Genomic DNA, 25970 nt, shown 5'->3' on the forward strand with positions numbered 1-25970 from the left:
TTTTTGAGGGGACACAATTCAACCCATAGCAGAGTACCCGTTGAAAGCTGAGAGCTGCTTATCACAGGCCGCTTGTGCCACAACAGAACATGGCTTCATGCTGTAAGCAACAGAAAGCCAACTGGAGTTATAATATGGGAAGGGACATCATCAATTGTATTTGGGAAGTAACTCTGGCAACAGTGTAGGGAGAGGTGAAAGTGGAGGCCAACTGGTGGCAGGCAGGCCCCTTAGAAGGCATTCCAGTGCTCAGTCAAAATATTCTGCAGAATTTGACTTCAGAAAAGGTCCAGTTTCCAGGATAAAAACCACGTGTGTAATAACTAGCTTTAGTTATTTATAATATGCAAAATTTGTGAACAATGTAAATGTCCAACAATAGAACAGTCTGGTAAATTATAATCAGCTATTATAAATTGCTCTCTCAAAGCATGTGATAATACAAAGCTTGTATTTAAAAATTTTTTTAAGTATACAAGTAAAACATGATTTTGAATATTAAATATAAATGAAAACTGAAAGAAATGATGTCATAATATTAATGGTGGTTTGCTTTATGTGGTGGGATTGTAGGAAGATTTTTTTCAATTTTAAGTATAATTTATGTGCAATAAAATCCAACAACTTTAAGTGAACAATTCAACAAGATAGGTCAAATGTATATAGTCATGTAAGCATCACCATAATGATGATATATAACAGAATATTTTTATCCTCTCGAAACTTTCCTCATGCCTCTGCAGTCAGTCCCTTGGCAACCTGAAACCTGCTTTCTACCACTGTAGTTTCACCTGTTCTAGAATTTCATGCAAATTAAGTTTTTCAGTATGCAGCATTTTGTGTCTGGCTACTTTTCACTTCAGTTAATGCTGCTGAGATTTATTTATGCTGTTGCATGTGTCAGTAGCTGGTTTCTTTTTAGTACAGAGTAGTATTCCAGTGCCTGAATATGTCATATTTTGTTCGTCTACTTACCCAGTTAATGAATATTTGTGTTCGATGTGGTTTTTAACTATTATAAATAAAACTGGAAACTATTGGCTCTTCTAGTTTTTTTTTTTATTTTTTTATTTTTTTTTTTTTTTACATTTTCATAAAAGCCTTTGTTCATCTAGGATGAATAATTAAAAATGGCATTGCTGGATCATGTGATAAGTGAATGCCTAACTTTGTAAGAAATTGTTTCCCAAAGTGGCCATATCATTTTGTAGTCAATATCAGCATGATTTGAGAATTCCAGGTGTTCTGCATTCTCACAAGCACTTGGAATTGTCACTCTTTATAATTTTAGTCATTTTAGTGGGTATATAGTATTATCCCGTTGCAGTTTTAATTTGCATTTCCCTAATGAGTAGCGATGTTGAACATCTTTTCATTAGCTTATTTGCAATCTGTGTATCTTACTTGGTTAAGTGTTCACTCAGATCATTTGCCCATTTGTTATTGGGTTGTTTGTCCTCTTTTTAAGTTAAAATAATACTTTTATATATTCTGGATAGAAATGCTTTATCATACATGTTGCAAATATTTTTCCCTGTTTGATGCTTGCATTTTTATTTTTTAATGGTGCTTTTTGAATACCAAGTTTTTTCTTTTTATATACTTTAATTTAAATTTTTTTCTGTCAGTGTTTTTTATGTTTTATTTATGAAATCTTTGCCAAACTCAAAGTTTCTAAGATTTTCATCTATATTGTCTTCTAAAAAACTTATAGTTTCAGCTCATGCATTTAGGTTTATGACTTATTTCAAGTTGGTTTTGTATATGACATAATGTAAGGGACAGATTTATTTATTTCCATGTAGACATCCAGTTTTCCTAGTACCATTTGTCAAAAATATCATTCTTTTCCTTTTTGAATTTTCTTGGTACTTTTTGGTTGAAATCAATGGGCCATATATGTATGGGTCTGTTTTCATAATTTTTATTATGTTTGATGTGTATGTATACACATGGCAATAATACACCGTCTTGATTATTATGGCATAATAATAAGTCTTGAAATCGTATTTGTCTTTTCAAAAATTGTTTTGCTGTTTTAGGTTCTTTGCATTTCCAAATAAATTGTTGAATCAGCACTTAAATTTCTTCAAAAACAGTGTTGATATTTTGATTGGGATTAAATTGAATCAATGTCAGTTTGGAAAGATTGTCATTTAGCTTTTTGTTTATTTACATAATCTGTAATTTCTCTAAGTAATGTCTCATTATTTTCAATGTACAAGGCTTCCAGATATTTTGTTAAATTTATGCCTATATATTGGATTTTTTGAGTTTTTTACAAATAGTATTTTTCTGTAATTTCAATTGTCAGTTATTCATTGCTACTACATAGAAATACAATTGACTTTTGTATATTGACCATATGTCTTGTGATTTACTAAACTAAGTTGTGAGTGCTACTAGCTTTTTTATAGATTCCTTAATATTTTCAACATAGATGATTATGAAATTTATAAAATAATTAAGTTTTCTTTCTAATCTATATGAGTTTTATTTCTTTTTCTTGCCTCATACTGGTTAGGACCTCCAGAATAATGTTGGATACAAGTTACGTGCTAGACATCATTGCCTTATTCCCAGTCTTACGGGAAAGTGTTTAGTCTTTCACCATTGAGTATGATAGAAACTACAGGCTTTCGTGTATGTCTGTTATCAAGTTGAAGAACATTCCTTCTATTATTAGAAATTGAGGGTTTTTAAAATCATGAATGGGTATAGAATTTTGCCAAAAGCTTTTCCTATGTTAACTAAGACAATCCTGTTTCTTTCTTTCTTCTGGTATACATGTGCAGAATATGCAGGTGTTACATAGGTATACATGTGCCATGGTGGTTTGCTGCAGCCATCAACCTGTCATCTACATTAGGTATTTCTGCTAATGCTATGCCTCCCCTATCCCCCTACCCCCGCGACAGGCCACAATGTGTGATGTTCCCCTCCCTGTGTCTTTGTGTTCTCATTGTTCAACTCCCACTTATGAGTGAGAACATGCAGTGTTTGGTTTTCTCTTCCTATGTTAGTTTGTTGAGAATGATGGTTTCCAGCTTCATTCATGTCCCTACAAAGGACATGAACTCATTCTTTTTTATGGCTGTATAGTATTCCATGGTGTATATGTGCCACATTTTCTTTATCCAGTCTATCATTGATGGGCATTTGGGTTGGTTCCAAGTCTTTGCTATTGTGAATAGTGCTGCAATAAACATACGTGTGCATGTGTCTTTATAGTAGAATGATTTATAATCCTTTGAGTATATACTTAGTAATGGGATTGCTGGGTCAAATGGTATTTCTGGTTCTAGATCCTTGAGGAGTCACCACATTGTTTTACACAATGGTTGAACTAATTTACACTCCCACCCAAAAGTGTAAATTAGTGTAAAAGCATTCCTATTTCTCCACATCCTCTCCAGCATCTGTTGTTTCCTGACTTTTTAATGATTGCCATTCTAACTGGTGTGAGATGGTATTTCACTGTGGTTTTGATTTGCATTTCTCTAATGACCAGTGATGATGAGCTTTTTTTCATTTGTTTGTTGGCTATGTAAATGTCTTCTTTTGAGAAGTGTCTGTTCACATCATTTGACCACTTTTTTATGGGATTGTTTTTTCCTGTAAAGTTGTTTAAGTTCCCTGTAGATTCTAGATTCTAGATACTAGCTCTTTGTGAGATGGATAGATTGCAAAAATTTTCTCCCATTCTGTAGGTTGTCTGTGCCTGTTCACTCTGATGATAGTTTCTTTTGCTGTGCAGAAGCTCTTTAGTTTAGTTAGATCCCATTTGTCAATTTTGGCTTTTGTTGCCATTGCTTTTGGTGTTTTAATCATGAAGTCTTTGCCCATGCCTATGTCCTGAATGGTATTGCCTAGGTTTTCTTCTTTAATTTTTATGGTTTTAGGTTTTACATTTAATTTTTTAACCAATTTTGAGTTAATTTTTGATTAAGGTGTAATGAAGGGGTCTAGTTTCAATTTTCTGCATATGGCTAGCCAGTTTTCCCTACACCATTTATTAAATAGGGACTCCTTTCCCCATTTCTGTTTTTGTCAGGTTTATCAAAGATTAGATGGTTGAAGATGTGTGGTATTATTTCTGAGGGCTCTGTTCTGTTCCAATGGTCTATATCTCTGTTTTGGTACCAGTACCACGCTGTTTTGGTTGCTGTAGCCTTGTAGTATAGTTTGAAGTCAGGTAGCATGATGCCTCCAGCTTTGTTCTTTTTGCTTAGGATTGTCTTCGCTATACGGGTTTTTTTTTTTTTTTTTTTTGGTTCCATATGAAATTTAAAGTAGTGTTTTCTAATTCTGTGAAAGAAGTCAGTGGTAGCTTGATGTGGATAGCATTGAATCTATAAATTATAAATTACTTGGGGCACTATGGCCATTTTCATGATACTGATTCTTCCTATCCATAAGCATGGAATGTTTTTCCATTTGTGTCCTCTCTCATTTCCTTGAGCAGTGGTTTGTAGTTCTCCTTGAAGAGGCCCTTCACATCCCTTGTAAGTTGTATTTCTAAGTATTTTATTCTCTTTTTTTTTTTTTTGAGATGGAGTATCGCTCTGTTGCCCGGGCTGGAGTGCGGTGACCGGATCTCAGCTCACTGCAAGCTCCTCCTCCCGGGTTCACGCCATTCTCCTGCCTCAGCCTTCCCGAGTAGCTGGGACTACAGGCGCCCGCCACCTCACCCAGCTAGTTTTTTGTATTTTTAGTAGAGATGGGGTTTCACCGTGTTAGCCAGGATGGTCTCGATCTCCTGACCTCGTGATCCGCCCGTCTCGGCCTCCCCAAGTGCTGGGATTACAGGCTTGAGCCACTGCGCCCGGCCTATTCTCTTTGTAGTAATTGTGAATGGGAGTTCTTTCATGATTTGGCTGTCTGTTTGTCTGTTCTTGGTGTATAAGAATGCTTGTGATTTTTGCACATTGATTTTGTATCCTGAGACTTTGCTGAAGTTGCTTATCAAGCTTAAGGAGATTTTGGGCTGAGATTATGGGGTTTTCTAAATATACAATCATGTCATCTACAAATCAAGACAATTTGACTTCCTGTCTTCCTATTTGAATACCCTTTATTTATTTCTCTTGCCCTGACCAGAACTTTCAATACTCTGTTGAATAGGAGTGGTGAGAGAGGGCATTCTTATTTTGTTCTGGTTTGCAAAAGGAATGCTTCCAGCTTTTGCCCATTCAGTATGATACTGGCTGTGGGTTTGTCATAAATAGCTCTTATTATTTTGAGATACATTCTATCAATACCGAATTTATTGAGAGTTTTTAGCATGAAGAGCTATTGAATTTTGTCAAAGGCCTTTTCTGCATCTATTGAGATAATCATGTGGTTTTTGTCTTTGGTTCTGTTTATATGCTGGATTACATTTATTAATTTGCGTGTGTTGAACCAGCCTTGCATCCCAGGGATGAAGCCCACTTGATCATGATGGATAAGCTTTTTGATGTGCTGCTGGATTTGGTTTGCCAGTATTTTATTGAGGATTTTTGCATCAATTTTAATCAGGGATATTGGTCTAAAATTATCTTTTTTTGTTGTGTCTCTGCCAGGCTTTGGTATCAGGATGATGTTGGCCTCATAAAATGAGTTAGGGAGGATACCCTCTCTTTCTATTGATTGGAATAGTTTCAGACAGAGTGGTACCAGCTCCTCCTTGTACCTCTGGTAGAATTCGGCTGTGAATCCGTCTGGTCCTGGACTTTTTTTGGTTGGTAGGCTATTAATTATTGCCTCAATTTCAGAGCCTGTTGTTGGTCTATTCAGGGTTTCAACTTCTTCCTGGTTTAGTCTTGGGAGAGTGTATGTGTCCAGGAATTTATCCATTTCGTCTAGGTTTTCTAGTTTATTTGCGTAGAGGTGTTTATAGTATTCTCTGATGGTAGTTTGTATTTCTGTGGGGTCGGTAGTGATATCCCCTTTATCACTTTTTATTGTGTCTATTTGATTCTTCTCTCTTTTCTTCTTTATTAGTCTTCCTAGTGGTCTATCAATTTTGTTGATCTTTTCAAAAAGCCAGCTCCTGGATTCATTGATTTTTTGAAGGGTTTTTGTGTCTCTATCTCCTTCAGTTCTGCTCTGATCTTAGTAATTTCTTGCCTTCTGCTAGCTTTTGAATGTGTTTGCTCTTGCTTCTCTAGTTCTTTTAATTGTGATGTTAGGGTGTCAATTTTAGATCTTTCCTGCTTTCACTTGTGGGCATTTAGTGCTATAAATTTCCCTTTACACACTGCTTTAAATGTGTCCCAGAGATTCTGGTATGTTGTATCTTTGTTCTCATTGGTTTCAAAGAACATCTTTATTTCTGCCTTCATTTCGTTATGTACCCAGTAGTCCTTCAGGAGCAGATTGTTCTGTTTCCATGTAGTTGAGCAGTTTTGATTGAGTTTCTTAGTCCTGAGTTCTAGTTTGATTGCATTGTGGTCTGAGAGATAGTTTGTTATAATTTCTGTTCTTTTACATTTGCTGAGGAGTGCTTTACTTCCAACTATGTGGTCAATTTTGGAATAAGTGCGATGTGGTGCTGAGAAGAATGTATATTCAATCAGTAGCATTTTTATATGCCAGCAGTGAACAATCTGAAAAAGAAATCAAGAAAGTAATCCCATTTACAATAGCTACAAATACAATCAAATAACTAGGAATTAACCAAAGAAACAAAAGATCTCCACAATGAAAACTATAAAACACTGACAAAAGAAATTGAAGAAGCTTTCTCTAGAGGTGACTTGCTGGGAGAGTGTCCCTGGCTTTGAGTCCCTGTTGCGGCCCTATAGTCAGTGGCCTCCTCCCAGAGCAGAGCAAGGTCAGGCGGCCCCTGCCTGAGTCCTGTGTCGCCATGGCCACTGTTCCTGAGTTGCTGCAGCAGCAGGAGGAGGACTGCAGCAAGCCGAGATCTGTATCTGTGGACGTGAATGTTGATCCCTCGCTTCAGATTGACATACCTGATGCGCTCAGTGAGAGAGATAAGGTCATATTTACAGTGCCCACAAAAACCACACTGCCCACATTTCAGAGTCCAGAGTTTTCTGTTACAAGGCAACAAGAAGACTTTGTGTGACTACATAACACTCTTTTTGAAAGAACAGTCTATGCTGGGCTTATTGTGAGTGTTTTAGAAAATCAAATAAGCTAGTTCTTTCTGCCTTATTATTCATTTAGTTTAAAGAGATTTATGTCTACTTTGTGTAATGGATTGTGAAAATTTTCATTTCGTCTACCTACTAGAGTATTTGCTAACTGTTGGTTAAGTGGAAAATATGTGAAGGAACAATATTACAGCTTTGAGGTAATGCATACAGGCTTACATTATTTATGTTGTAAAGTGGTGTAAACAATATAATAACTTTAGTCTTATCTGCCTTTAGGTTTGGTTTTTCTCTGGTATGTTCTCTCCAATGTCAGTAGAATTGATTTCTAGGAAGCAGCAGTATTAGTAATAGTATATGATAAGATTTCTCAAAAGTGCTGAAGGAGGCCGTGCCTGTAATCCTAGAACTTTGGGAGGCCAAAGTGGGTGGATTAGCTGAGCTCAAGATTTCAAGACCTGCCTGGGCAACATGATGAGACCTTGTCTCTACTAAAAATATAAAAAATTAGCCGGGCATGGTAGCGCATACCTGTAGTCCCAGCTACTGGGGAGGCTGAGGCAGGAGAATCCCTTGAACCTGGGAGGTGGAAGTTGCAGTGAGCCGAGGTTGCACCACTTCACTCCAGCCTGGGTGACGGAGTGAGACTGTCTCTCAAAAACAGAAAAGTGGCCAAGGAGGCAGTTTTCAGCCCTTGATCCTTAATTCTTAGCTGCAGGAACAGAGACTTAGCTGATTTTAAAGGAGATTTCCATCCTTTTTGTCCTGCCACACAGACTGAAGAATCTGTCCAAATGACAATTTCTTAATAATTAAACAAAATTAGTACTGAAGCTTATATTTAGATATGTTCTGTTCATTCAAAATTAGAGTCCTTGATTATGCTTTGGGATTAGGGAAAAAATCCTTTGAAATACTGGAGACTTCATAATCTTGATGGCTAATCATTGGTGTTTAGCATTCGTTACACTGGTTTTAGGCCAACATTGAAGCAGTGTAGACACTGTTGTGCTCTGAACGATTGTCTGTAATGGATAAACTGGGCAAATGATTGCCATCAAAGTGAATACAGAAAGACACCTCCTTTTAAATGGCCAGAAGAAATAGGGAAGGTTAAGAAAAAACAGGAGTTGACTTTTAAGTAGCCCTATATGAGTGGAGTGGTTGTCTCCTGTGGACCAGCAAGAGTAGAATGAGGCACCAACTAGAAAACATTGCTACTGGGACAAGAGGCTCATGAGTTCCTGCCTCTGCTGCAGATTCTGCTGCTCCTATGAAGCATGACTTCGATGGTCCTTGAGAGAAAATGCAGAAACTGGGAGAAAGTGAAGGGTCTATGACCAAAGAAGAATTTGCCAAGATGAAATAAAAACTGCAAGCTGAGTATCTCGCTGTTTTTAAGAAGACTGTGTCCTCCCATGAAGCCTTTCTTTAGTGGCTTTCTTCTCACCCTGTTCTCAGTAAAGATCACAACTTTCATGTTTTCCTGGAATATGATCAGAATCTAAGTGTTAGGTGGAAAAATACTACAGAGATGTTTGGTGGCTTCTTCAAAAGCGTGGTGAAGGTGCTGATGCAGTCCTTTTTACTGGAGTTAAGGAGGTAGATGACTTCTTTGAGCAAGAGAATAACTTCCTTATTAACTGTTACAATAGGATCAAAGATTCTTGTGTGAAATCTGACAAAATGACTAGATCTCATAAAAATGTTGCCGATGTCTATATCCACACTGCAGCCTGCTTACATAGCCTGGCTTTAGAAGAGCCCGCAGTCATCAAAAAGTATCTATTGAAGGTTGCTGAGCTATTTGAAAAACTTAGGAAAGTAGAGGATCGAATCTCATCAGATGAAGATTTAAAGCTAACAGAGTTCCCCCGATTCTACATGCTCAACATCGAGGCTGCTAAGGATCTCTCATACAGGTGCACCAAAACCCTCATTGACTATGAGAACTCAAACGAAGCTCTGGATAAGGCCCAGTTTAAAGAGCAAAGACATCAAGTTGGCTGAGGCACACGAGCAGGAGTGCTGCCAGAAATTTGAATAGCTTTCCAAATCTGCAAAAGAAGAACTGATAAATTTCAAACGGAAGAAAGTGGCAGCATTTAGAAAGAATCTAATTGAAATGTATGAAATGGAAATAAAACATGCAAGGAACAGTGTCTCCCTTTTGCAGAGCTGTATTGACTTGTTCAAGAATAACTGATATGCCTTCACTCTGAAGAAAAGAAATGAATGTGAAAGAGAGCCAAGCATCACTTGCACTTAAATCATTACCACGGAAGATTTATTATCTTCAACTTTAGTTTAAAATTATGTGAATAAACATTTTGATTTCTGCAAATCTTAACATTTAACCATGTTGGTTTAAAAATATTATTGCTTGCTAATTGGACATAACTAATTTTTCCTTGTGCATTTAATACCTCTGGGCAGAATCCAAATACTGAGTTCTCTTGTAGTACATCTTTAGTTACTAAGAAAGGGTGTAGGAGACATATGCCTTCTGGAAACAAGTAGAAGCAATCACCTGGCCCATGTCCCTGCAAACCCATGAATGTCAGGGAAGTGCCAGTTACAGCAGGTGATTCAGCTACTTGAAGCAAGTAACAGACCTTTCATTCCTCGCTGAAGGTGGGGTTTGTGTTTTTGTTTTGTCCACTGTTACTCCCCTGGTAGTCATCTGGTGTTTGTACTATAACAACAGCAAGAAAATCTCATTTATCTTTATATACTCTTTGCATCTCCTTTTTTTTTAGTTGAGATATAAATATTTGAGGGGAGAAAAGTATCTACGGGTATATATGGAAACAGATAATGTGGTCTACTTTATAAGATGGCCAGATCTACATTAGGAAAGTATGAGCTCCCTCCCTAGTGGCCATGGGAGGGGGCAGTGTATGGCTTTGAGCATTTGTTTTTTATAAAGTATATAATAAAATAATAGTGCTACTAAAAAGAAAAAACAAAGAAATTGGAGAGGACACAAAAAATGGAAAAACAGTCCATGTTCATAGATTAGAAGAATCAATATTGTTAAGATGCCCACACTACCCAAAGCAATCTACAGATTCAATGCAATCCCTATAAAAATACCAATTACGTGCTTCACAGAAATAGAAAAAATAATCCTAAAATTTTTGTGGAATCATGAAAGACTCAGAATAGCCAAAGTTATCCTGAGCAAAAACAACAAAACTGGAAGAATCACATTACCTGACCTCAAATTACACGGTAGATCTATAGTAACCAAAAAAGCCAAGTACTAGCATAAAAAACAGACACATAGACCAATGGGAAGAATAGAGAGCCCCAAAACAAATCCACACACTTACAGTGAACTCATTTTTGACAAAGGTGCCAAGAATATACATTGGGGAAAAGTCTCTTCAATAAATGGTTCTGGGAAAGCTGGATATCCATATGCAGAATAATGAAACTAGACCCTTATCTTTCCCCATATACAAAAAAAATCAAATCAAAATGGATTAAAGACTTGAATATAAGACCTTGAACTATGAAACTACTAAAAGAAAGCAGTGGGGAACAGTCCAAGACATGAAACTGAGAAGAGATTTCTTGAGTAATACCCTACAAGAACAGTCAACCAAAGCATTAAAAGTGGACAAATGGGATCATATCATGTTAAAAAGCTTCTGTACAGCAAGGGAAACGATCAAAGTGAAGAGACATCCCACAGAATGGGAGAAAATATTTGTAAACTATCAATCTGACAAGGGATTAATAACCAGAATATGTAAGGAGCTCACACTACTTTGTAGGAAAAAGACCTAATAATTCTATTTAAAAATAGGCAAAAAGTTGAATAAACATTTCTCCAAAGAAGGCCTCCAAATGAAACAGGCATATGAAGAGGTGCTCAATATCATTGCTCATCATAGGAATGCAACTCAAAAATACAATGAGATATCATCTCTCCCCAGTTAAAATGGCTTTTATCCAAAAGTCTGGCAACAACAAATTCTGGGAAGGATGTGGAGAAGAGGCAACATTTCTACACTGTTGGTGGGGATATAAATTAGTACAACCACTGTGAAGAAAAGTTTTGAGGTTCCTCACAAACAAAAATAGTGCTACCGTATGATCCAGCAATCTCATTGTCAGGTATATATTCAAAAGAAAGAAAATCAGTATATTGAAGAGATATCTGCACTCCTATGCTTGCTCTAGCATTGTTCACAATAGCCAAGATTTGGAGGCAACCTAAGTGTCCATCAGCAGATGTATGAATAAAGAAAATGTGGCCCTTATACACAATGAAGTACTAGTCAGCCGTAAAAAGAAAAAAAGAATGAGGTCCTGTCATTTACAACAACATGGATGGAACTGGAAGTCATGTTAAGTGGCATAAGCCAGGCACAGAAAGACAAACTTCACATGTTGTTCTCACTTATTTGTGAGATCCAAAAGTGAAAACAGTTGTACTCATGAAGGTAGAGAATAGAAAGATGGTTACCACAGGCTGGGAAGGATAGTGTGCTGGGGGTGGAGGGGTGAAGGGGAGAGGGAATGGCTAATGAGTACACAAAGAAATAGAATGAATAAGACCTAGTACTTGATAGCACAACATGGAGACTACAGTCAATAATAATTTAACTGTACTTTTTAAAGTAACTAAAATAATATAATTGGATTGTTTGTAACACAAAGGATAAATGCTTGAGGGGATAGATACCCAATTTTCCATGATGTGATTATAATACATGTGTGCCTGTAGCAGAATATCTCACGCACCCCATAAATATATATACCTACTACGTACCCACAAAAAGTTAAAAAAAATTAAATTAAAAAAGGTACAGCATTTTAACCCTTCGTTGGAACCGAAGATATGCTTCTGAAAGGGGAGTTTTTACTTTATAAGTCTGTCCAAATGCCTTAGTAATGTGATGAATGGTACAGTGTTTTTTCCTCCCTATTTGCAGAATATTAATCCTTGCTATGTTTTCCAGGAAAACCCTGTATTAGTTAGGATGAGTAGAGTTAGCTGCTATAATACACAAACATCACAACCTGGTGTTTGATAGAGCCCAGTCAGATGTTCCTGGTTGGCAGATGGTTTTCCTTATGATCATTCATATGCGTGGATGAGTTCCTTCCATCTTGCGGTTGCATTCCCTTCTGGATCTTCAGCATTCTCTCTATTCATTCAGCTAAAGTATAAAGGGAGCACAGGGAAGATATACCTACTTCTTAAATCTTTGTCCAAAAATGACATATATCACTTCTTACTTTCCATCAGCCTAAACTTGGTTTGTGGACACATCTGAGATAAAGGCTGCAAAAATATAATCGAACTATGATGAGGAGGCTAAGAAATCATTTTGGTAAATATATAGCAGCCTGCCACAAATTTATTTGAAATTGATAATAATTGTTCTATTTCAGAAAATACCATAAAACCCTAGAAGAAAACCTAGGCAATACCATTCAGGACATAGGCATGGGCAAAGACTTCATGACTAAAACACCGAAAGCAATGGCAACAAAAGTCAAAATTGACAAGTGGGATCTAATTAAGCTAAAGAGCTTCTGCATAGCAAAAGAAACTACCATCAGAGTGAACAGGCAGCCTACAGAATGGGAGAAAATTTTTGCGATCTACCCAACTGACAAAAGGCTAATATCATATCCAGAATCTACAAAGAACTTAAACAAATTTAGAAGAAGAAAAAAAAAAAAAAAAAACCCATCAAAAAGTGGGCAAAGGATACAAAAAGACGCTCTCAAAATAAGATATTTATGCAGCCAACAGACACATGAAAAAATGCTCATCAATCACTGGCCAGCAGAGGAATGCAAATCAAAACCACAATGAAATACCATCTCAGAACAGTTAGAATGGCGATCATTAAAAAGTCAGGAAACAACAGATGCTGGAGAGTATGTGGAGAAAAAGGAAAGCTTTTACACTGTTCAACCGTTGTGGAAGACAGTGTGGTGATTCCTCAAGGATCTAGAACTAGAAATACCATTTGACCCAGCAATCCCATTACTGGGTATATACCCAAAAGATTATAAATCATGCTACTATAAAAACACATGTATACATATGTTTATTGTGGCACCATTCACAATAGCAAAGACTTGGAACCAACCCAGATGTCCATCAATGATAGACTGGATTAAGAAAATGTGGCACATATACACCATGGAATACTATGCAGCCATAAAAAAGGATGAATTCATGTCATTTACAGGGACATGGATGAAGCTGGAAACCATCATTCTCAGCAAACTATCACAAGGACAGAAAACCAAACACTGCATGTTCTCACTCATAGGTGAGAATTGAACAATGAGAACACTTGGACCCCAAGGCCTGTCGTGGGGTGAGGGGCAGGGGGAGGGATAGCATTAAGAGAAATACCTAATGTAAATGACGAGTTAATGAGTACAGCAAACCAACATGGCACATGTATACCTATGTGACAAACCTGCATGTTGTGCACATGTACTGTAGAACTTAAAGTATAATTTTAAAAAAAGAAGAAAATAATAGGGTGTGGCCTGAAGAACATTCAGTCCTGTCCCTTTTGTGTCCGTGATGGGCTTCATGAGACACCCTTCTCAACGGTCTGTGATTCTGAGCCAAGAGTGTCCCAGTATCTGAACACTAACCTACCTGAACACTACCCCTGATCCTACCTTTACTTAAAGAGTGGAATCCTCAGATTTTCCTATTATGTCCACTAACATTGTAAGAAAATTGCTATTTGGGACTGGCATTAACACCTCAGGTGAACTTTATTTGTGCGTAGGTTTTTATTTTTATTTTTATTTGTGAGTAGGTAGGTACATGGTGAAGGTGAAGGTAGAAAATGGAGTGGAAAAAACATGTGAAACTCTGTCTTGTAAATACAATTAATCGAGTGTCGGATGTTGTGGCTTGAGAGTGTCCTTTTCTAAGATCTGTGAGGGAAATGGTAGACAGGTTGTTTTACCTTCATGCCTTCAATGCAATGTCTCAGTGACCAGGTGACTTCGTCTCTGTTAAGGTAAAGTGCCTGTGTTCATTAAGATAAGGTTAGATCACTGTAGCCCAAAAGCCTGACATCATTCAGTGGCGTTAAAAAACATAGAAATTAATTTCTATCGTATATAAAAGTATGAAGTGAGCATTCCAGGCTGGCAGACAACTCCACTCTACATGATCACTCAGGGACTCATGTTCCTACAAAAGAGCTGTTTTCCCATACCCCCAGACCTTGTCATCACTTTCACCTTGTCTCACTGGGTCACCTCGGTTCTACCCATCCACAAGGGGAAAGTGGATACGGGAAACGCATCCCGCGATGTTTTAAGAAGTCAGCAGGCAAGTACTACACGTCATATCACCTGTGCTCATATTTCACTGCTGAGAACTATCTTTTGGTCACATCTAATGCAAGGGTATCTGGGAAATACAATAAATATAGGCAACCATATTCTCAGCAACAATCATTTTATTGTGGAGGAAAGAAAGAAAGAATCTTAGAGGACAGTTGGTAGTCTCTCCCACAGGGTCCGTACAACCAAATAATGGGAGTGATAGAACAGAATCACGCTTTTATTGCAAGACAAAAGAGAAGCATAGGAAGTTTCAAACTTTGATATTATTATTAAGTTATTTGATAGGCCCTGGTATGTAAGGCATTCAGAAAATATAGCTGCATATTCTTCAAATTCATATCTCAAGTTCTTATAAGCCTATGAAAATATTTAGAAAATTTAGAATAGTTTTCCACATTTGCTTTCATTCTCAGGACAGCATTTCCTTTATGCATTTACTGAGCCTCTCTGTGTGCCAGTTGCTGTGCTAGACTCTGAAGGTATAAAGACAACTAAGCTACAGCTCTGTTCTCAGGAAGTCCACAGACTAGTCAGAGATATGATCCAGGTTTGGGTTTGTATTGGTTTTATTTTTACAGTGCTGAATGGTGTGATTAGTGCTGACCTAGAGTTGTGTGCACAACTCAGCATGGGTGCACAGGGATGATTCAGGGGGTGTAGTTACAGAACACACGGGGCTAAACCTGAAAGTGAGGGTGGGAGTTGACCAGATGGACCCAAATAGGAAAAAACATTACTAGCTAAGGAAATGGTGTGGGCAAAACTGAGAAAGTATAAAACAGCTCATGTGCGAAAGTGTTAGTGAGTTAGCCTGGAGTCTGAGGTGCGTCAGGGCAGAGCAAGTTGGGCTTATGAGCTTTGCATCCTGAGCTGCTAACAGATTTTATTCTACAGGCGATGTGGCTCCAGTGATTCCCAGGACACCTGGTTGGATCTGGATTTAGAGAAATCATTAGCAACGTAAAATGATAGATTGGAATCTAAGGAGTTCAAAATGCCAGCAGTAAGGCTAAGCGTGCTGATGCTTTAGCTGAGAAAATTCTTGTGGAAAGAGTTCCATGTACCAAAAGAAAAAAAAACCTTGACAAAACTCTTAGGAATTTCATCTTTTGAGAATAAAGCCATAAAAGAAATACACTTTTTAATCAAACTTATGGTGCCAGGTAGTATAAGAGAAATATATGTGTGTGTATATATACACACGTATACACACATATATATTTATATAAAACATAAAGATAGATATATGTACATAACAAAAATATGTATAGCATAAACCAGCTTTGAAGGAGACAAGAAAGTGTGAACTCATGACATAAGACAGTGTATAACTAGGCACACTGAAGGTGCAGGGGCTCCCAAGGCTGTGAGTATTCAGAGGAGGGAGTTTAAACCATGGTGTAATGAGGGATTGGAACTTTGCCTTGAAAAGAGACGACGTGTCTTGGTTTGATTACCTTTCATAGGTACAGATAGAAGCAGATTCTTCTTCCTCTGATGAATGGGCATTTCACACAAAAACACCGACAAGGGAATGACAGTTGCACAAGCAGCTAAATTCTTCTTCTCTTCCTCTTGAGTACTATAATGGAAGAAGGGAAAGGATTACTAGCCAAAGAAGGGAATATTATAGTGTGAATATTTATGTCCCCCAAAATTCATATGTTGAAATCCTATTCTTTAAGGTGAAGGTGTTAGTAAGGGGGGCCTCTGGAAAGTGATTAGGGCATGAGAGCAAAGCCCTCATGGTTGGATTATTGTGCTTATAAAAGAGACCCCAGAGAGCTAGCTATGTCTCCCACTGTGTAAGGGCACAGCTGGCGGGTACCATCTATGAGCCAGAAAGCGACCCTCACCAGACACCAAATCTGCTGGTGCCTTGATCTTGGATTTCCCAGTCTCCAGACCAGTGAGAAATAAATTTCTATTGTTTATAAGCTGCCCAGTTTATGGTATTTTGTTACAGCAGCCTGAACAGACCAACACAGGGAATGAATGGTTAGAATCTCTGTGTCCTCCAGGCAGGATTCAGCAGGAATCCTGAGGAAGGGTGATGGACTAATTGTGACAGCCACTGGCTCATCTTAGAAGTCACTTCCCTCAGATGAGAACTATAGAGGGTTGATAGGGCTTAGTGAGAGCAGCAGCTGCCAGTAAGACAGACTGGATGTAAATCCTGTGGCCTGAGGCTGTCCCAGAATGGTCCCTCATCAAGTGTCTTTGTGCCCATGGGGGTACCTTCCGAATTTTTATGGAAAATAGTCACATATTCAGGAGCTGGGCCACTTGTCTCTTCAAGGACAGGGAGACTCTAGAGACCAAGGAGGGAAAGTCTTTATAAAGTGGCATTTGCTTGAGGGGCTAGAGGACCTGAGAAAGGAAAGACCCCAGGGACTCTGTGCAAAGACAGTTTGGTGAGGCACAGGGCAAGCGTGCAGAAAAGAGTTAATACAGCAGGCCTGCTTTAGAAAGGCCTGCTTGCAAGGGTGGGCCTTGGCTGGTATCTGGGAACTTGGCTTTCAAGACAATTTCCACCACCCTGACTGCTAAGAATAACTCGTGATGCATAAACTACATGTGCAAACAATACAATTTATGCTTTCTTCCTAGAACTCTGGAATTTTAGTACGTGCTAGGCAGCTGGTGCCTATGTGACCAGCCCCCAATAAAAACCCTGGGCACTGAGTTTCTAACCAGCTTCCCTGTTAAACTGCATTTCACATGTGTTGTCACAGCTCGTTGCGGAGGAATTAAGTACATCCTGTGTGACTTCACTGGGAGACAACTCTTGGAAGCTTGTCCTGTTTCCTCTCTACTTTGCTCTATGCACCTTTTCCCTTTGCAGATTTTGCTTTATAGTGTTTCATTGTAATAAATCCTAGCCATCAGTACAACTGTATTCTGTGTCCTGTGAATCTTCCTAGTAAATCAAACCTGGGGATGGCTTTGGGGATCCCTGAGACAGCCAGACTCACTGGAAGGACTCCACTCGAAAACAGCTGCTCAGCATTGACACAAATAAACACATATATTTGTTTTAATTTCTATCTTCCAGAAGAAGACATATGATTATTTTAGGTGTATCTTCCTTAATAACTGTAACTACTCAGAATCTTTCAGATTTTAGAAAGGTACTGAATATACCATATATTATTAAATGTCCCAGGAGGCCTGGGGACTACGTACTAATGTACTCAAATATATTTGTATGGCTGCTTTTAATACATGAAAAGTCTCACTAAGGGTAATAAATAGAGGTTATATGTAGCCTCACATCAGTCTAGGTCAGGGCTCACCACCAGATGAGTTTGTGTCAAACTCAGGGGGAAAAGCACTTAAAATTTTTAGGGCATTTTGAATTTTGGCATTGCAGATAAGGGATTGTGGACCTGTATTACCCTCCTTCTTTTGCTTATCCAGAAATTAAGGCTTTGAAAAGTTAATTGATTTGCCAACAGTAGCACAGCTTGTATCTGATCTGAATTTCAAATTTAGGACTATCTAGGCTGCATGCCCAAGAACTCTTATCTATCACTCTATACTGTCTTTCTAGCTACTTATTTTAAGAATATGTCTTCAGTGTCTGAATACTACTAAGGAGGAGGTAATGTGTGAACAAGGGAGAATAGAAAAGAAGAAAGTAATTATATTTTTTGACATGGCCATGTGAATATTTACTTTCCTTCATGAAATGGATTCCTAATATCTAATTTATTTTTACCTTCTGTAAGTCTAACTGCATGACAAGGCCCATAAGAGAAATATCCAACCATTCTGTCTCCTAGGGTATGTCTGTTATATCCTTATGGTCATTCTCAGAGTAAATGTGAGTGAGGGAGTGTGTGTGTGTCTGTATGTGTGTGTGTGTGTGCCCCTGCATTTGCATTGTGCCTTCCAAGACAGCAGGAGTGTGTCTTGTGTCTTATTTTCTCTCTCTCTCTCTCTCTCACTTTTATTGCATGATGCTCAATAATTCATTTAAGTTGATATGCTTTTATGGAATTGAGTAGAAAATTATCTTGGCTGAATGAAGATAACTCTCAGATTTCTCTGCATGGGGAGGCCAGCCACCTCCCACTTACTGGAGAAAGTTCTTAATAGACTTACCCACTTTTATCCTCACTGTGGCAACAAAGAGATGGTTTGGAGAAAAGAGAAACAGGACTCCTTCCAATAAGACGGGAAAATATATTTTACATAGGTATTTGCTGTGAGGAGGATTTGAAGGGACAGGAAATCACTACCAATTACATGTGAACTGTCAAATTTCATTTTGACTTTTCTGCTCCTACCTGCCTCTCACTTTAAAAAATAAGGGCTTGCTTACCCATGTTTAGGTAATAGAAAAAAGAAAAATACATGTTGTATCAATTAGATAGATGTCGGTAATCCAGTTTTCTGAATCCTGACATCCCAGAATGTAAGAATTTGTCATTCTATTAAGTCTGTTCTGCCTCAACTTGTAAATCAGCTTAATTTAATTCTAAGTGAAATCTCTCATTTTTCATTATGTCTGATACAAGCTTAGTAATTCTCAGAAAGTAGTCCTTGTGAAATGAAGTTTAGCTGGAAATTCTGATATTTGAGGATGCTTACACTAACAACTGTCATTCTTGGCAATGGCTTCATTATTCAGTGACACAGTTAAGAGCCTTGTTTTACTTTTATTCAAAAATGTCTTTGTCTTTCTCTGCTTGTTCCAGCAACAGTTTTCCTGGAGTTTTGGAAAAGACGGCGAGCAGTAATTGCTTATGACTGGGATTTGATAGACTGGGAAGAAGAGGAGGTTTGTATCATTTACCTCAGAATATTTTAAAAAGCAAATCACTCAGAACCACACGACCCCTCCGAATCATCACTCTCTGTTTTGTGACGGAAGTTAGGTGTGCTCATAAAGCATTTTCAATTGCCTTTTGAGAAAATGTCAAGCAGTATAAAAAGGGACTGACAATTTTTTAAAATTTTTGATTCCTTAGTGGAATCAAATTCCTTGATTAAGTGAAGAATTCCACTTGTAGGTAGAGGCACCAGAAGAATTGGTGGTGTAGTTGTTTTTGTTTTTGTTTTCATTTTCTTAAAAATCATCCTTTTTTCTTTAACTTCAGCAGAAAAAGGGCATTCATTTGACATCTCCAGGTACATGGAAGCAATCCTTCCAAGAAAATTACCCCAAGGCAATGCGTCTGTGAGCAGCACCCAGGACAGTGCCCAGGTGTGCACAGGCTCTGAAGTATGATATCAAGTGTTCAGTGCTGAGGAGAATCCACTCTGAAGCGGCCACCTTAGGAGACGTGGCTAAATGGACGGCCAGCTCTAGACAAAACTGCCAAGGAGGGCCAGACTCAGTCCCATCACTCTCCCTTAGCGTCTTCTAGGCCAGTCCATCGTGCTCCTCTGACCTGTCTGGTTCTGATACTGTCTTCTTGCTCCCATTCCTGTCGGAAGTCTCAAGTACCCACACGGGGCGTGGTCACCACAGTCCCCTCTTAGATCCTGCTTCCCTTGACGGTTGGTCCAGGCCTCAGCCCCGCTCTCCTCCCTCTCGTTCATTATCTCTTACCCCTCCTGAGTCTCATTTCCTCAGAGCCTTGCTGTGTCAGTAAATCAGATAAACTACTCATATATGTGTAATGTGATCATGGCTATTAATGTGTTTTCCTTGAAGGGAACACATGTGTATATTTTCATGTTTCAAAAGGAATCTTTCAGAAATATGAATGATGTGAATTTTAGCCCTGTGGTAGGCTTGGTGGGGGAAGTAATTTTGAGAGGTATTTTTGTTGTTGTTTGTTTTCTTCAAACTATGCCTCCTGAATGGCTGCCTGTCCCCCTTCTCCCATGAACATGTTTGGGTAGTTTTTTGGTTTGGTTTGGTTTGGTTTTGAATGTATTTAAGGTGTACAACAGGAGGTTTTGATACATGATACTGGGATTTTCAGCAATCCTCGTTCTCCTGATAAGGCTTTCTCTCATGTTTTTATAAATATTCTCCAGGCCAGGTGCAGTGACTCATGCCTGTAATCCCAGCACTTTGGGAGGCCAAGGCGGGGATACCACTTCAGGCCAGGAGGAGGATTCGAGGATAGCTTATAGATGGCCATCTTCTCCCTGTGTCTCTAGGCCAGGAGTTCGAGACCAGCCTGGCCAATATGGTGAAACCCCATCGCTACTAAAAACACAAAAATTAGCTGGGTGTGGTGGCACACACCTGTGATCCCAGCTACTTGGGAGGTTGAGGCACAAGAATTGCTTGAACCCAGAAGGTGGAGATTGCAGTGAGCCAAGATTGCACTACTGCACTCCAGCCTTTGTGACAGAGTGAGACCCTGTCTCAAATAAATAAATATATGTGTGTGTGTATATATATACACACACATTTTTTCTAGGTTCTAGGTGTGTGTGTGTATATATATGTGTATATATGTGTGTGTGTGTGTGTGTGTGTATATATATATTCTAGGTTCGAAGAAGCTTCCCAAGCTATGACACCTATTGGTAGCAGCAGGGCTGCATTCAGAACTTCCTCTTATGTGGTGCCATTCTACTGTTTCTGGTTACATGTGTTCATGGGAACAGTTCCCAGTGGGACGGAAAATGTTTTTTCCTGGAAATCACCTTGGGCAATTTACTTCACCTTTGGACTTCAAAAATCTCTAATGAAAAGAAGTGGGACTACATTTTCCCCTTCTAGCTGTAAAGTGTGGCCCTATTTGAGTAACTTTGACCAAACCAGTCTACAATCATTGTTGGCATTTGTGGTGGTCCCCTGATGTGGGCACCCTTCTGGGGAACGTATGTATCCCTTATAAGTCTGGAGCCTTCTGTCTTCCCAGTCCCTGATAAAAAGTGCGGAGTGCTGAATTATCCTCTCACTCTGCATACCTTTGTACAGGAGTCTACGTATGTAGCCGTTCCCAGCTTGGGATTCCTTGTGGAAATGCCTCACTTCTAGCCCATGGTTTCCACCTTATTGTGCAGAAAAACCCAGACTCGCTGCAGACCTTCTGGGGCAACCTTGCACATTAGTTTGTCAGGGCTGCCATAACAAAGTACCACAGACTGGGTGGCTTCAAAATAGAAACTTACATGCTCACAGTTCTGGAGGCTAGAAGTACAAGCCAAGGTGTCAACAGGGTTGGTTCTTTCTGAGAACCATCAGGGAAGGATCTGTTCTAGGCCTCTCTTCTTGGCTTATAGATGGCTATCTTCTCCCTGTGTCTTCACATCGTCTTCCCCCTGGGTGTCTCTGTGTCCAAATTTCCTCTTCTTATAAAGACGCCAGTCATATTGGAGTAGGGTCCATCCTAATGACTTCATTTGAACTTAATTATCTCTATAAAAAAGCCTGTTTCCACATATAGTTACATTCAGTACTGGGGGTTAGGACTTCAGCAGATGAATTTGGGGGAAGCAGGACACAATTTGGCCTATAACACCCAGTGATATGGTTTGGCTGTGTCCCCACCCAAATCTCATCTTTAGTTGTAGCTCCCATAATCCCCATGTGTTGGGGGATGGACCTGCTAGGAGGTAATTGAATCATAGGGGTGGGTTTTTCCTGTGCTGTTCTCATGATAGTGAATACGTCTCATGAGATCTGATGGTTTTATAAGGGGGACATCCCCTGCACATGCTCCCTCTTGCCTGCCGCCATGTAAGATGTGTCTTTGCTCCTCCTTTGCCTTTCACCATGACTGTGAGGCCACCCCAGCCATGTGGAACTGTGAGTCCATTAACCCTCTTTTTCTTTATAACTTACCGAGTCTCGGGTATTTCTTCATAGCAGTATGAAAATGGACGGAAACATCTAGGAACACAGCCATGATTGACCGCAGTTCTCAGATGACTAGCTCAAGGGCTCTTAATAACACTTACGGCCTAATAAATTGGAAATTTCCCAAAGAAGCAGAAGATTCTGGGTCTGCTATGTTTATCTCCTCAAGTGTAACTGCCTAAAATGAGTGAAAGACAGAACCTGCTCCTAATGTATCTCCTGCTGATCTTACCCGTGACCTGCCCCTGAGGGAAGTCCAGCCTTAGGCTAATTCAGTGGCAGGAGCCAGGCTGAGCCATGTGAAGGCCACCCTTCATGCTACATGGGCAGGTGGCTACCAAACTGGGCTCACTCGCCGTGACCTCTCTTCTGTCAGCTCGTTCCTTGCTTTCTGTCAGTACGTTCATCCGAATCTTGACCATTTCTGCCTGGATTAACTCAATCTCCATTTCAGCAGAGTTTCTGCTCATTTGCCATCCTCTCCCGAAACTCTCAAATATAATACATGCTTAATTAACGGGAACCACATCAGTGTCCCCTCTTGCTGATTGCTTTTTCCTAATCCCATAATTACTTTTTAGTTAGAAGCTTTTCACATTCAGGAGGCTCAGCTAAACGAATAAAATCTCAGTTTGATTTAGAATCGGAGGAACCTTGATTTCAACTGGTTTTGAAAGGTGCTTACATTGTTTTCAATTAAGAATTAAGAATATACCTAAAATCTATTGGTTAAAGATGAATGACTTCTATAGGAACTTATTAAAAAGTAGATTCACCATGTTTTTAGTGAACTAAATCTAAAAATGCAAAAAAAATTGCAAGAGAAAACTAAGAATTATTTTGTCATTATAACTTACAAAATGGATTTTGAACATTTTCCTGTAGAGAAGGCTTCTTTGTCCTGGTGTTTCTTATCACTCTCTGGTAATAAAAGTAAAAGCTTATTAGTTGTTCCAAACTATTAGGACGAGACAACTTGTCCCTTTTAAAATACCATTCTCAGGGTTTTTTTTCTTCAAGCATAGTTTTATAAGATAACAGATAAATGTAACTGTTAGTCCAAATTTCTTTGCTTTTGATGATAGTAAATCTTGATCTTCACTCTAGATTTTCTTCAAGCGGCCAATTTTCAAACATTTAAGCCTGGGCACCCAAGTCGACTTCATTGGTTGACTAATTAGTGTGGCAGCTGTTGACTCTGTTTTATGGTGGGGTAAAATGATATTTCTTTTCTTATCGTGTTTGCATCTCTTTAGTGCATTAAAATGTGTCTGCTTGTCCTTTAGGAAGAAATACGACCCCAGTTTGAAGCCAAGTATTCCAAGAAAGAGCGGATGAATCCAATTTCTGGAAAGCCAGAACCTTATCAAGCATTTACAGATAAATGCAGCAGACTTATCGTTTCTGCATCTGGAATATTTTTTATGGTTTGAAACTTTAAAAAAAATTTGTTTCATAAAGTACAAACCTATAGCATAATAGCAGTAATCATACTGGGCATTTGCATAGTTCTACAAAATATTTTTGCACTTTGTTATTTATTCCTCACAGTAACTTTGTTTGGTGGTCAGGGATGGCGTTGCTATCCCCATATTGCAGATGGAACAACTGAGACTCCAACAGGTTATGGGACTTGCCCAAGGTCAGCCAGTAAGTAGCTAAGAGCTGAGACCCTCTAATCTGATATTCTTTCCTCTTGCCATATTCTACTATGTGATGCTGAAAGAAGTAAAAAAATGTGAGACAGGATCTACAGCAGTGTTTTTCAAACTTTTCACCATGCCCATATATAAGAAATATATTCGCTGTCATAACCACGAATATGCCAAGCAAATAGATGTATAAAACAGTGTAAGTAAAACAGTGCTCACCTTTATAATATGCATAAGCTCTGATTTTGTTTTATTATAGTATATTTTTAATGACAGATTAGTCTCCTAAAATTAATTTCTGGACTCACTAATGATCATGTCAGTTTGAAAAACAGACCTGAATTTTTGGCTTTTCCTAAAAATCTGTCTTAGTAATGACGTTTAACACTGTTAATTTAACTTTAACACTGTGTAATTACTGTACAAAACATATGCAGATGTTTCTAAAATGTCATTTTAGAAAAATAAAGGACTATTAGGATTCTCCTTTCCTTTTTTCAAATGATGAGTATGTAAATATATGTCTAGACCATTAGAGTAGGAAGGACAAGACTATAGCAAATCCAGACAGTCTACTCCCTTTTGCCAATGAAGAAACTGGGGAGATGAAGGGCTGGGAAGCTTACCCAGACTCTTTGGCTCAGGCCAAGAATCAAATCCATGCCTGTCTACAGATACTGCTTTTAAGCATTTGTGTCATGCTTTTCCTTCTATGTACATATTCATATTTATTGTATTGTTTCTTACAAACACTCATAGACATAGATTAAGCTTTCCTGTTCTATGAATGGGGAATCTGGAACACAGGAGGCTGGAGCTATGGAGGGGACAAGCTTGCCCAAGGTCCCACTGCTGGGTGGGAGCTGAGCTAAGGCTCTGATCTGTCCTCTGACTTTGAATCCAGCCAGCTGTCCATCCTACCTCATTGGCATCCTTGTCTGAATTTCAGCGTAGCTTTCACCTGTCTCCTGATTAACAGCACTACAATTAAGATCTGGACAAGTTTTTGTTTATTTTATTGTTCTTTTGACCAGTCTGAGCTAGGACTTGTACTTGAGCTTTTAGAACATATTTCCCTTAAAAGTAAGCAGAAAATAAATTTTGTGCAAAACAGGAATACTTTTGTGAAAAAAGGAATCTCTAAATCAGCAGAGGCCTTCCTGAGGCCTGGCTTCAAGGTCTAGCCTTTGATAATTAAGTGGGTTAAGGTCTCTAAGACATGTTAATATTAGGTGAATCACCTAATGAAAGTCACAAAACTTTTTGGAGTCTCAGATTTGCATTAAAGTCGGCCCTGTGTGTTCTGTGGGTTCCGCATTTCTGAATTCAACTGACCACAGATGGAAATTGTTTTTAAAAAAGGTTGCTTATAGCTGTACTGAACATGTCACTTATTTCTTAAAGAATACAGTATAACTATTTACATAACATTTACATTGTATCAGGTATTATAAGTAATCTAGAGATGATTTAAAGTATATGGGAGGTTGTGTACAGGTTATATGCAAATACTACACTATTTTATGGAAGGAACTTGAGCATCTGGATTTTGGTATCATGGTGTTGGGGGCTGGTCCTGGGCCAATCCCTCATGAGGATACTGAGGGACAACTGCATGTCATAGAGAAAGAAGATATGTTGTATTGTTCTCAAATGCCATGAAATCTTCAGGGAAACATGCTTCAGTCTGTGTGAATACCAGATTAACAAGATATGTACCTATCACATGGTTCACTCAACAGCAAATAACTGAGCACTTACTATGCACCTGTAATTATGCTAAGGTGCTGTAGAAACCATGTGAGCAAAACAAACTCCTTCCCTGTCCTCATGGAGCTTACTTTCTAGAAGGGGAGACTAAGAATAGTCAAACTGATTGTTAGAAATTATAAGTAGTATCCTGAAAAAAGATGTACCCATATGGTATGGGTACCGTATGACAACACTAACAACAAATAGTCTGGGAGTCATGAAGAGCTTTTATTATGAAGTGGTGTTTGAGCTGAGAAGTGAGGAAGGATGAGTGGGTGTTAACTAGGCCGTGTGTGTGTGTGTGTGTGTGTGTGTGTGTGTGTGTGTGTGTGTGTGTGT

At 38.7% G+C, this 25970-nt stretch overlaps 1 protein-coding gene and 1 pseudogene across 3 annotated transcripts in view; both read left to right on the forward strand.

Annotated features, from left to right (window-relative positions):
• Positions 1 to 25970, forward strand: part of ANO4 (anoctamin 4) — a 325972-nt gene that overhangs the window by 256840 nt on the left and 43162 nt on the right. For all 3 annotated transcript variants that reach the window (XM_023185625.2, XM_023185703.2, XM_023185780.1), the window contains 2 exons: positions 19157 to 19239; positions 23514 to 23654. In XM_023185625.2, the coding sequence (XP_023041393.1) occupies positions 19157 to 19239; positions 23514 to 23654 (224 nt within the window). The remainder of the gene's footprint in view (positions 1 to 19156; positions 19240 to 23513; positions 23655 to 25970) is intronic.
• LOC111522088 lies at positions 6827 to 9306 on the forward strand (annotated as a pseudogene).

Source organism: Piliocolobus tephrosceles, chromosome 10, assembly GCF_002776525.5.
Source record: "Piliocolobus tephrosceles isolate RC106 chromosome 10, ASM277652v3, whole genome shotgun sequence".
Lineage (NCBI taxonomy): Eukaryota > Metazoa > Chordata > Mammalia > Primates > Cercopithecidae > Piliocolobus > Piliocolobus tephrosceles.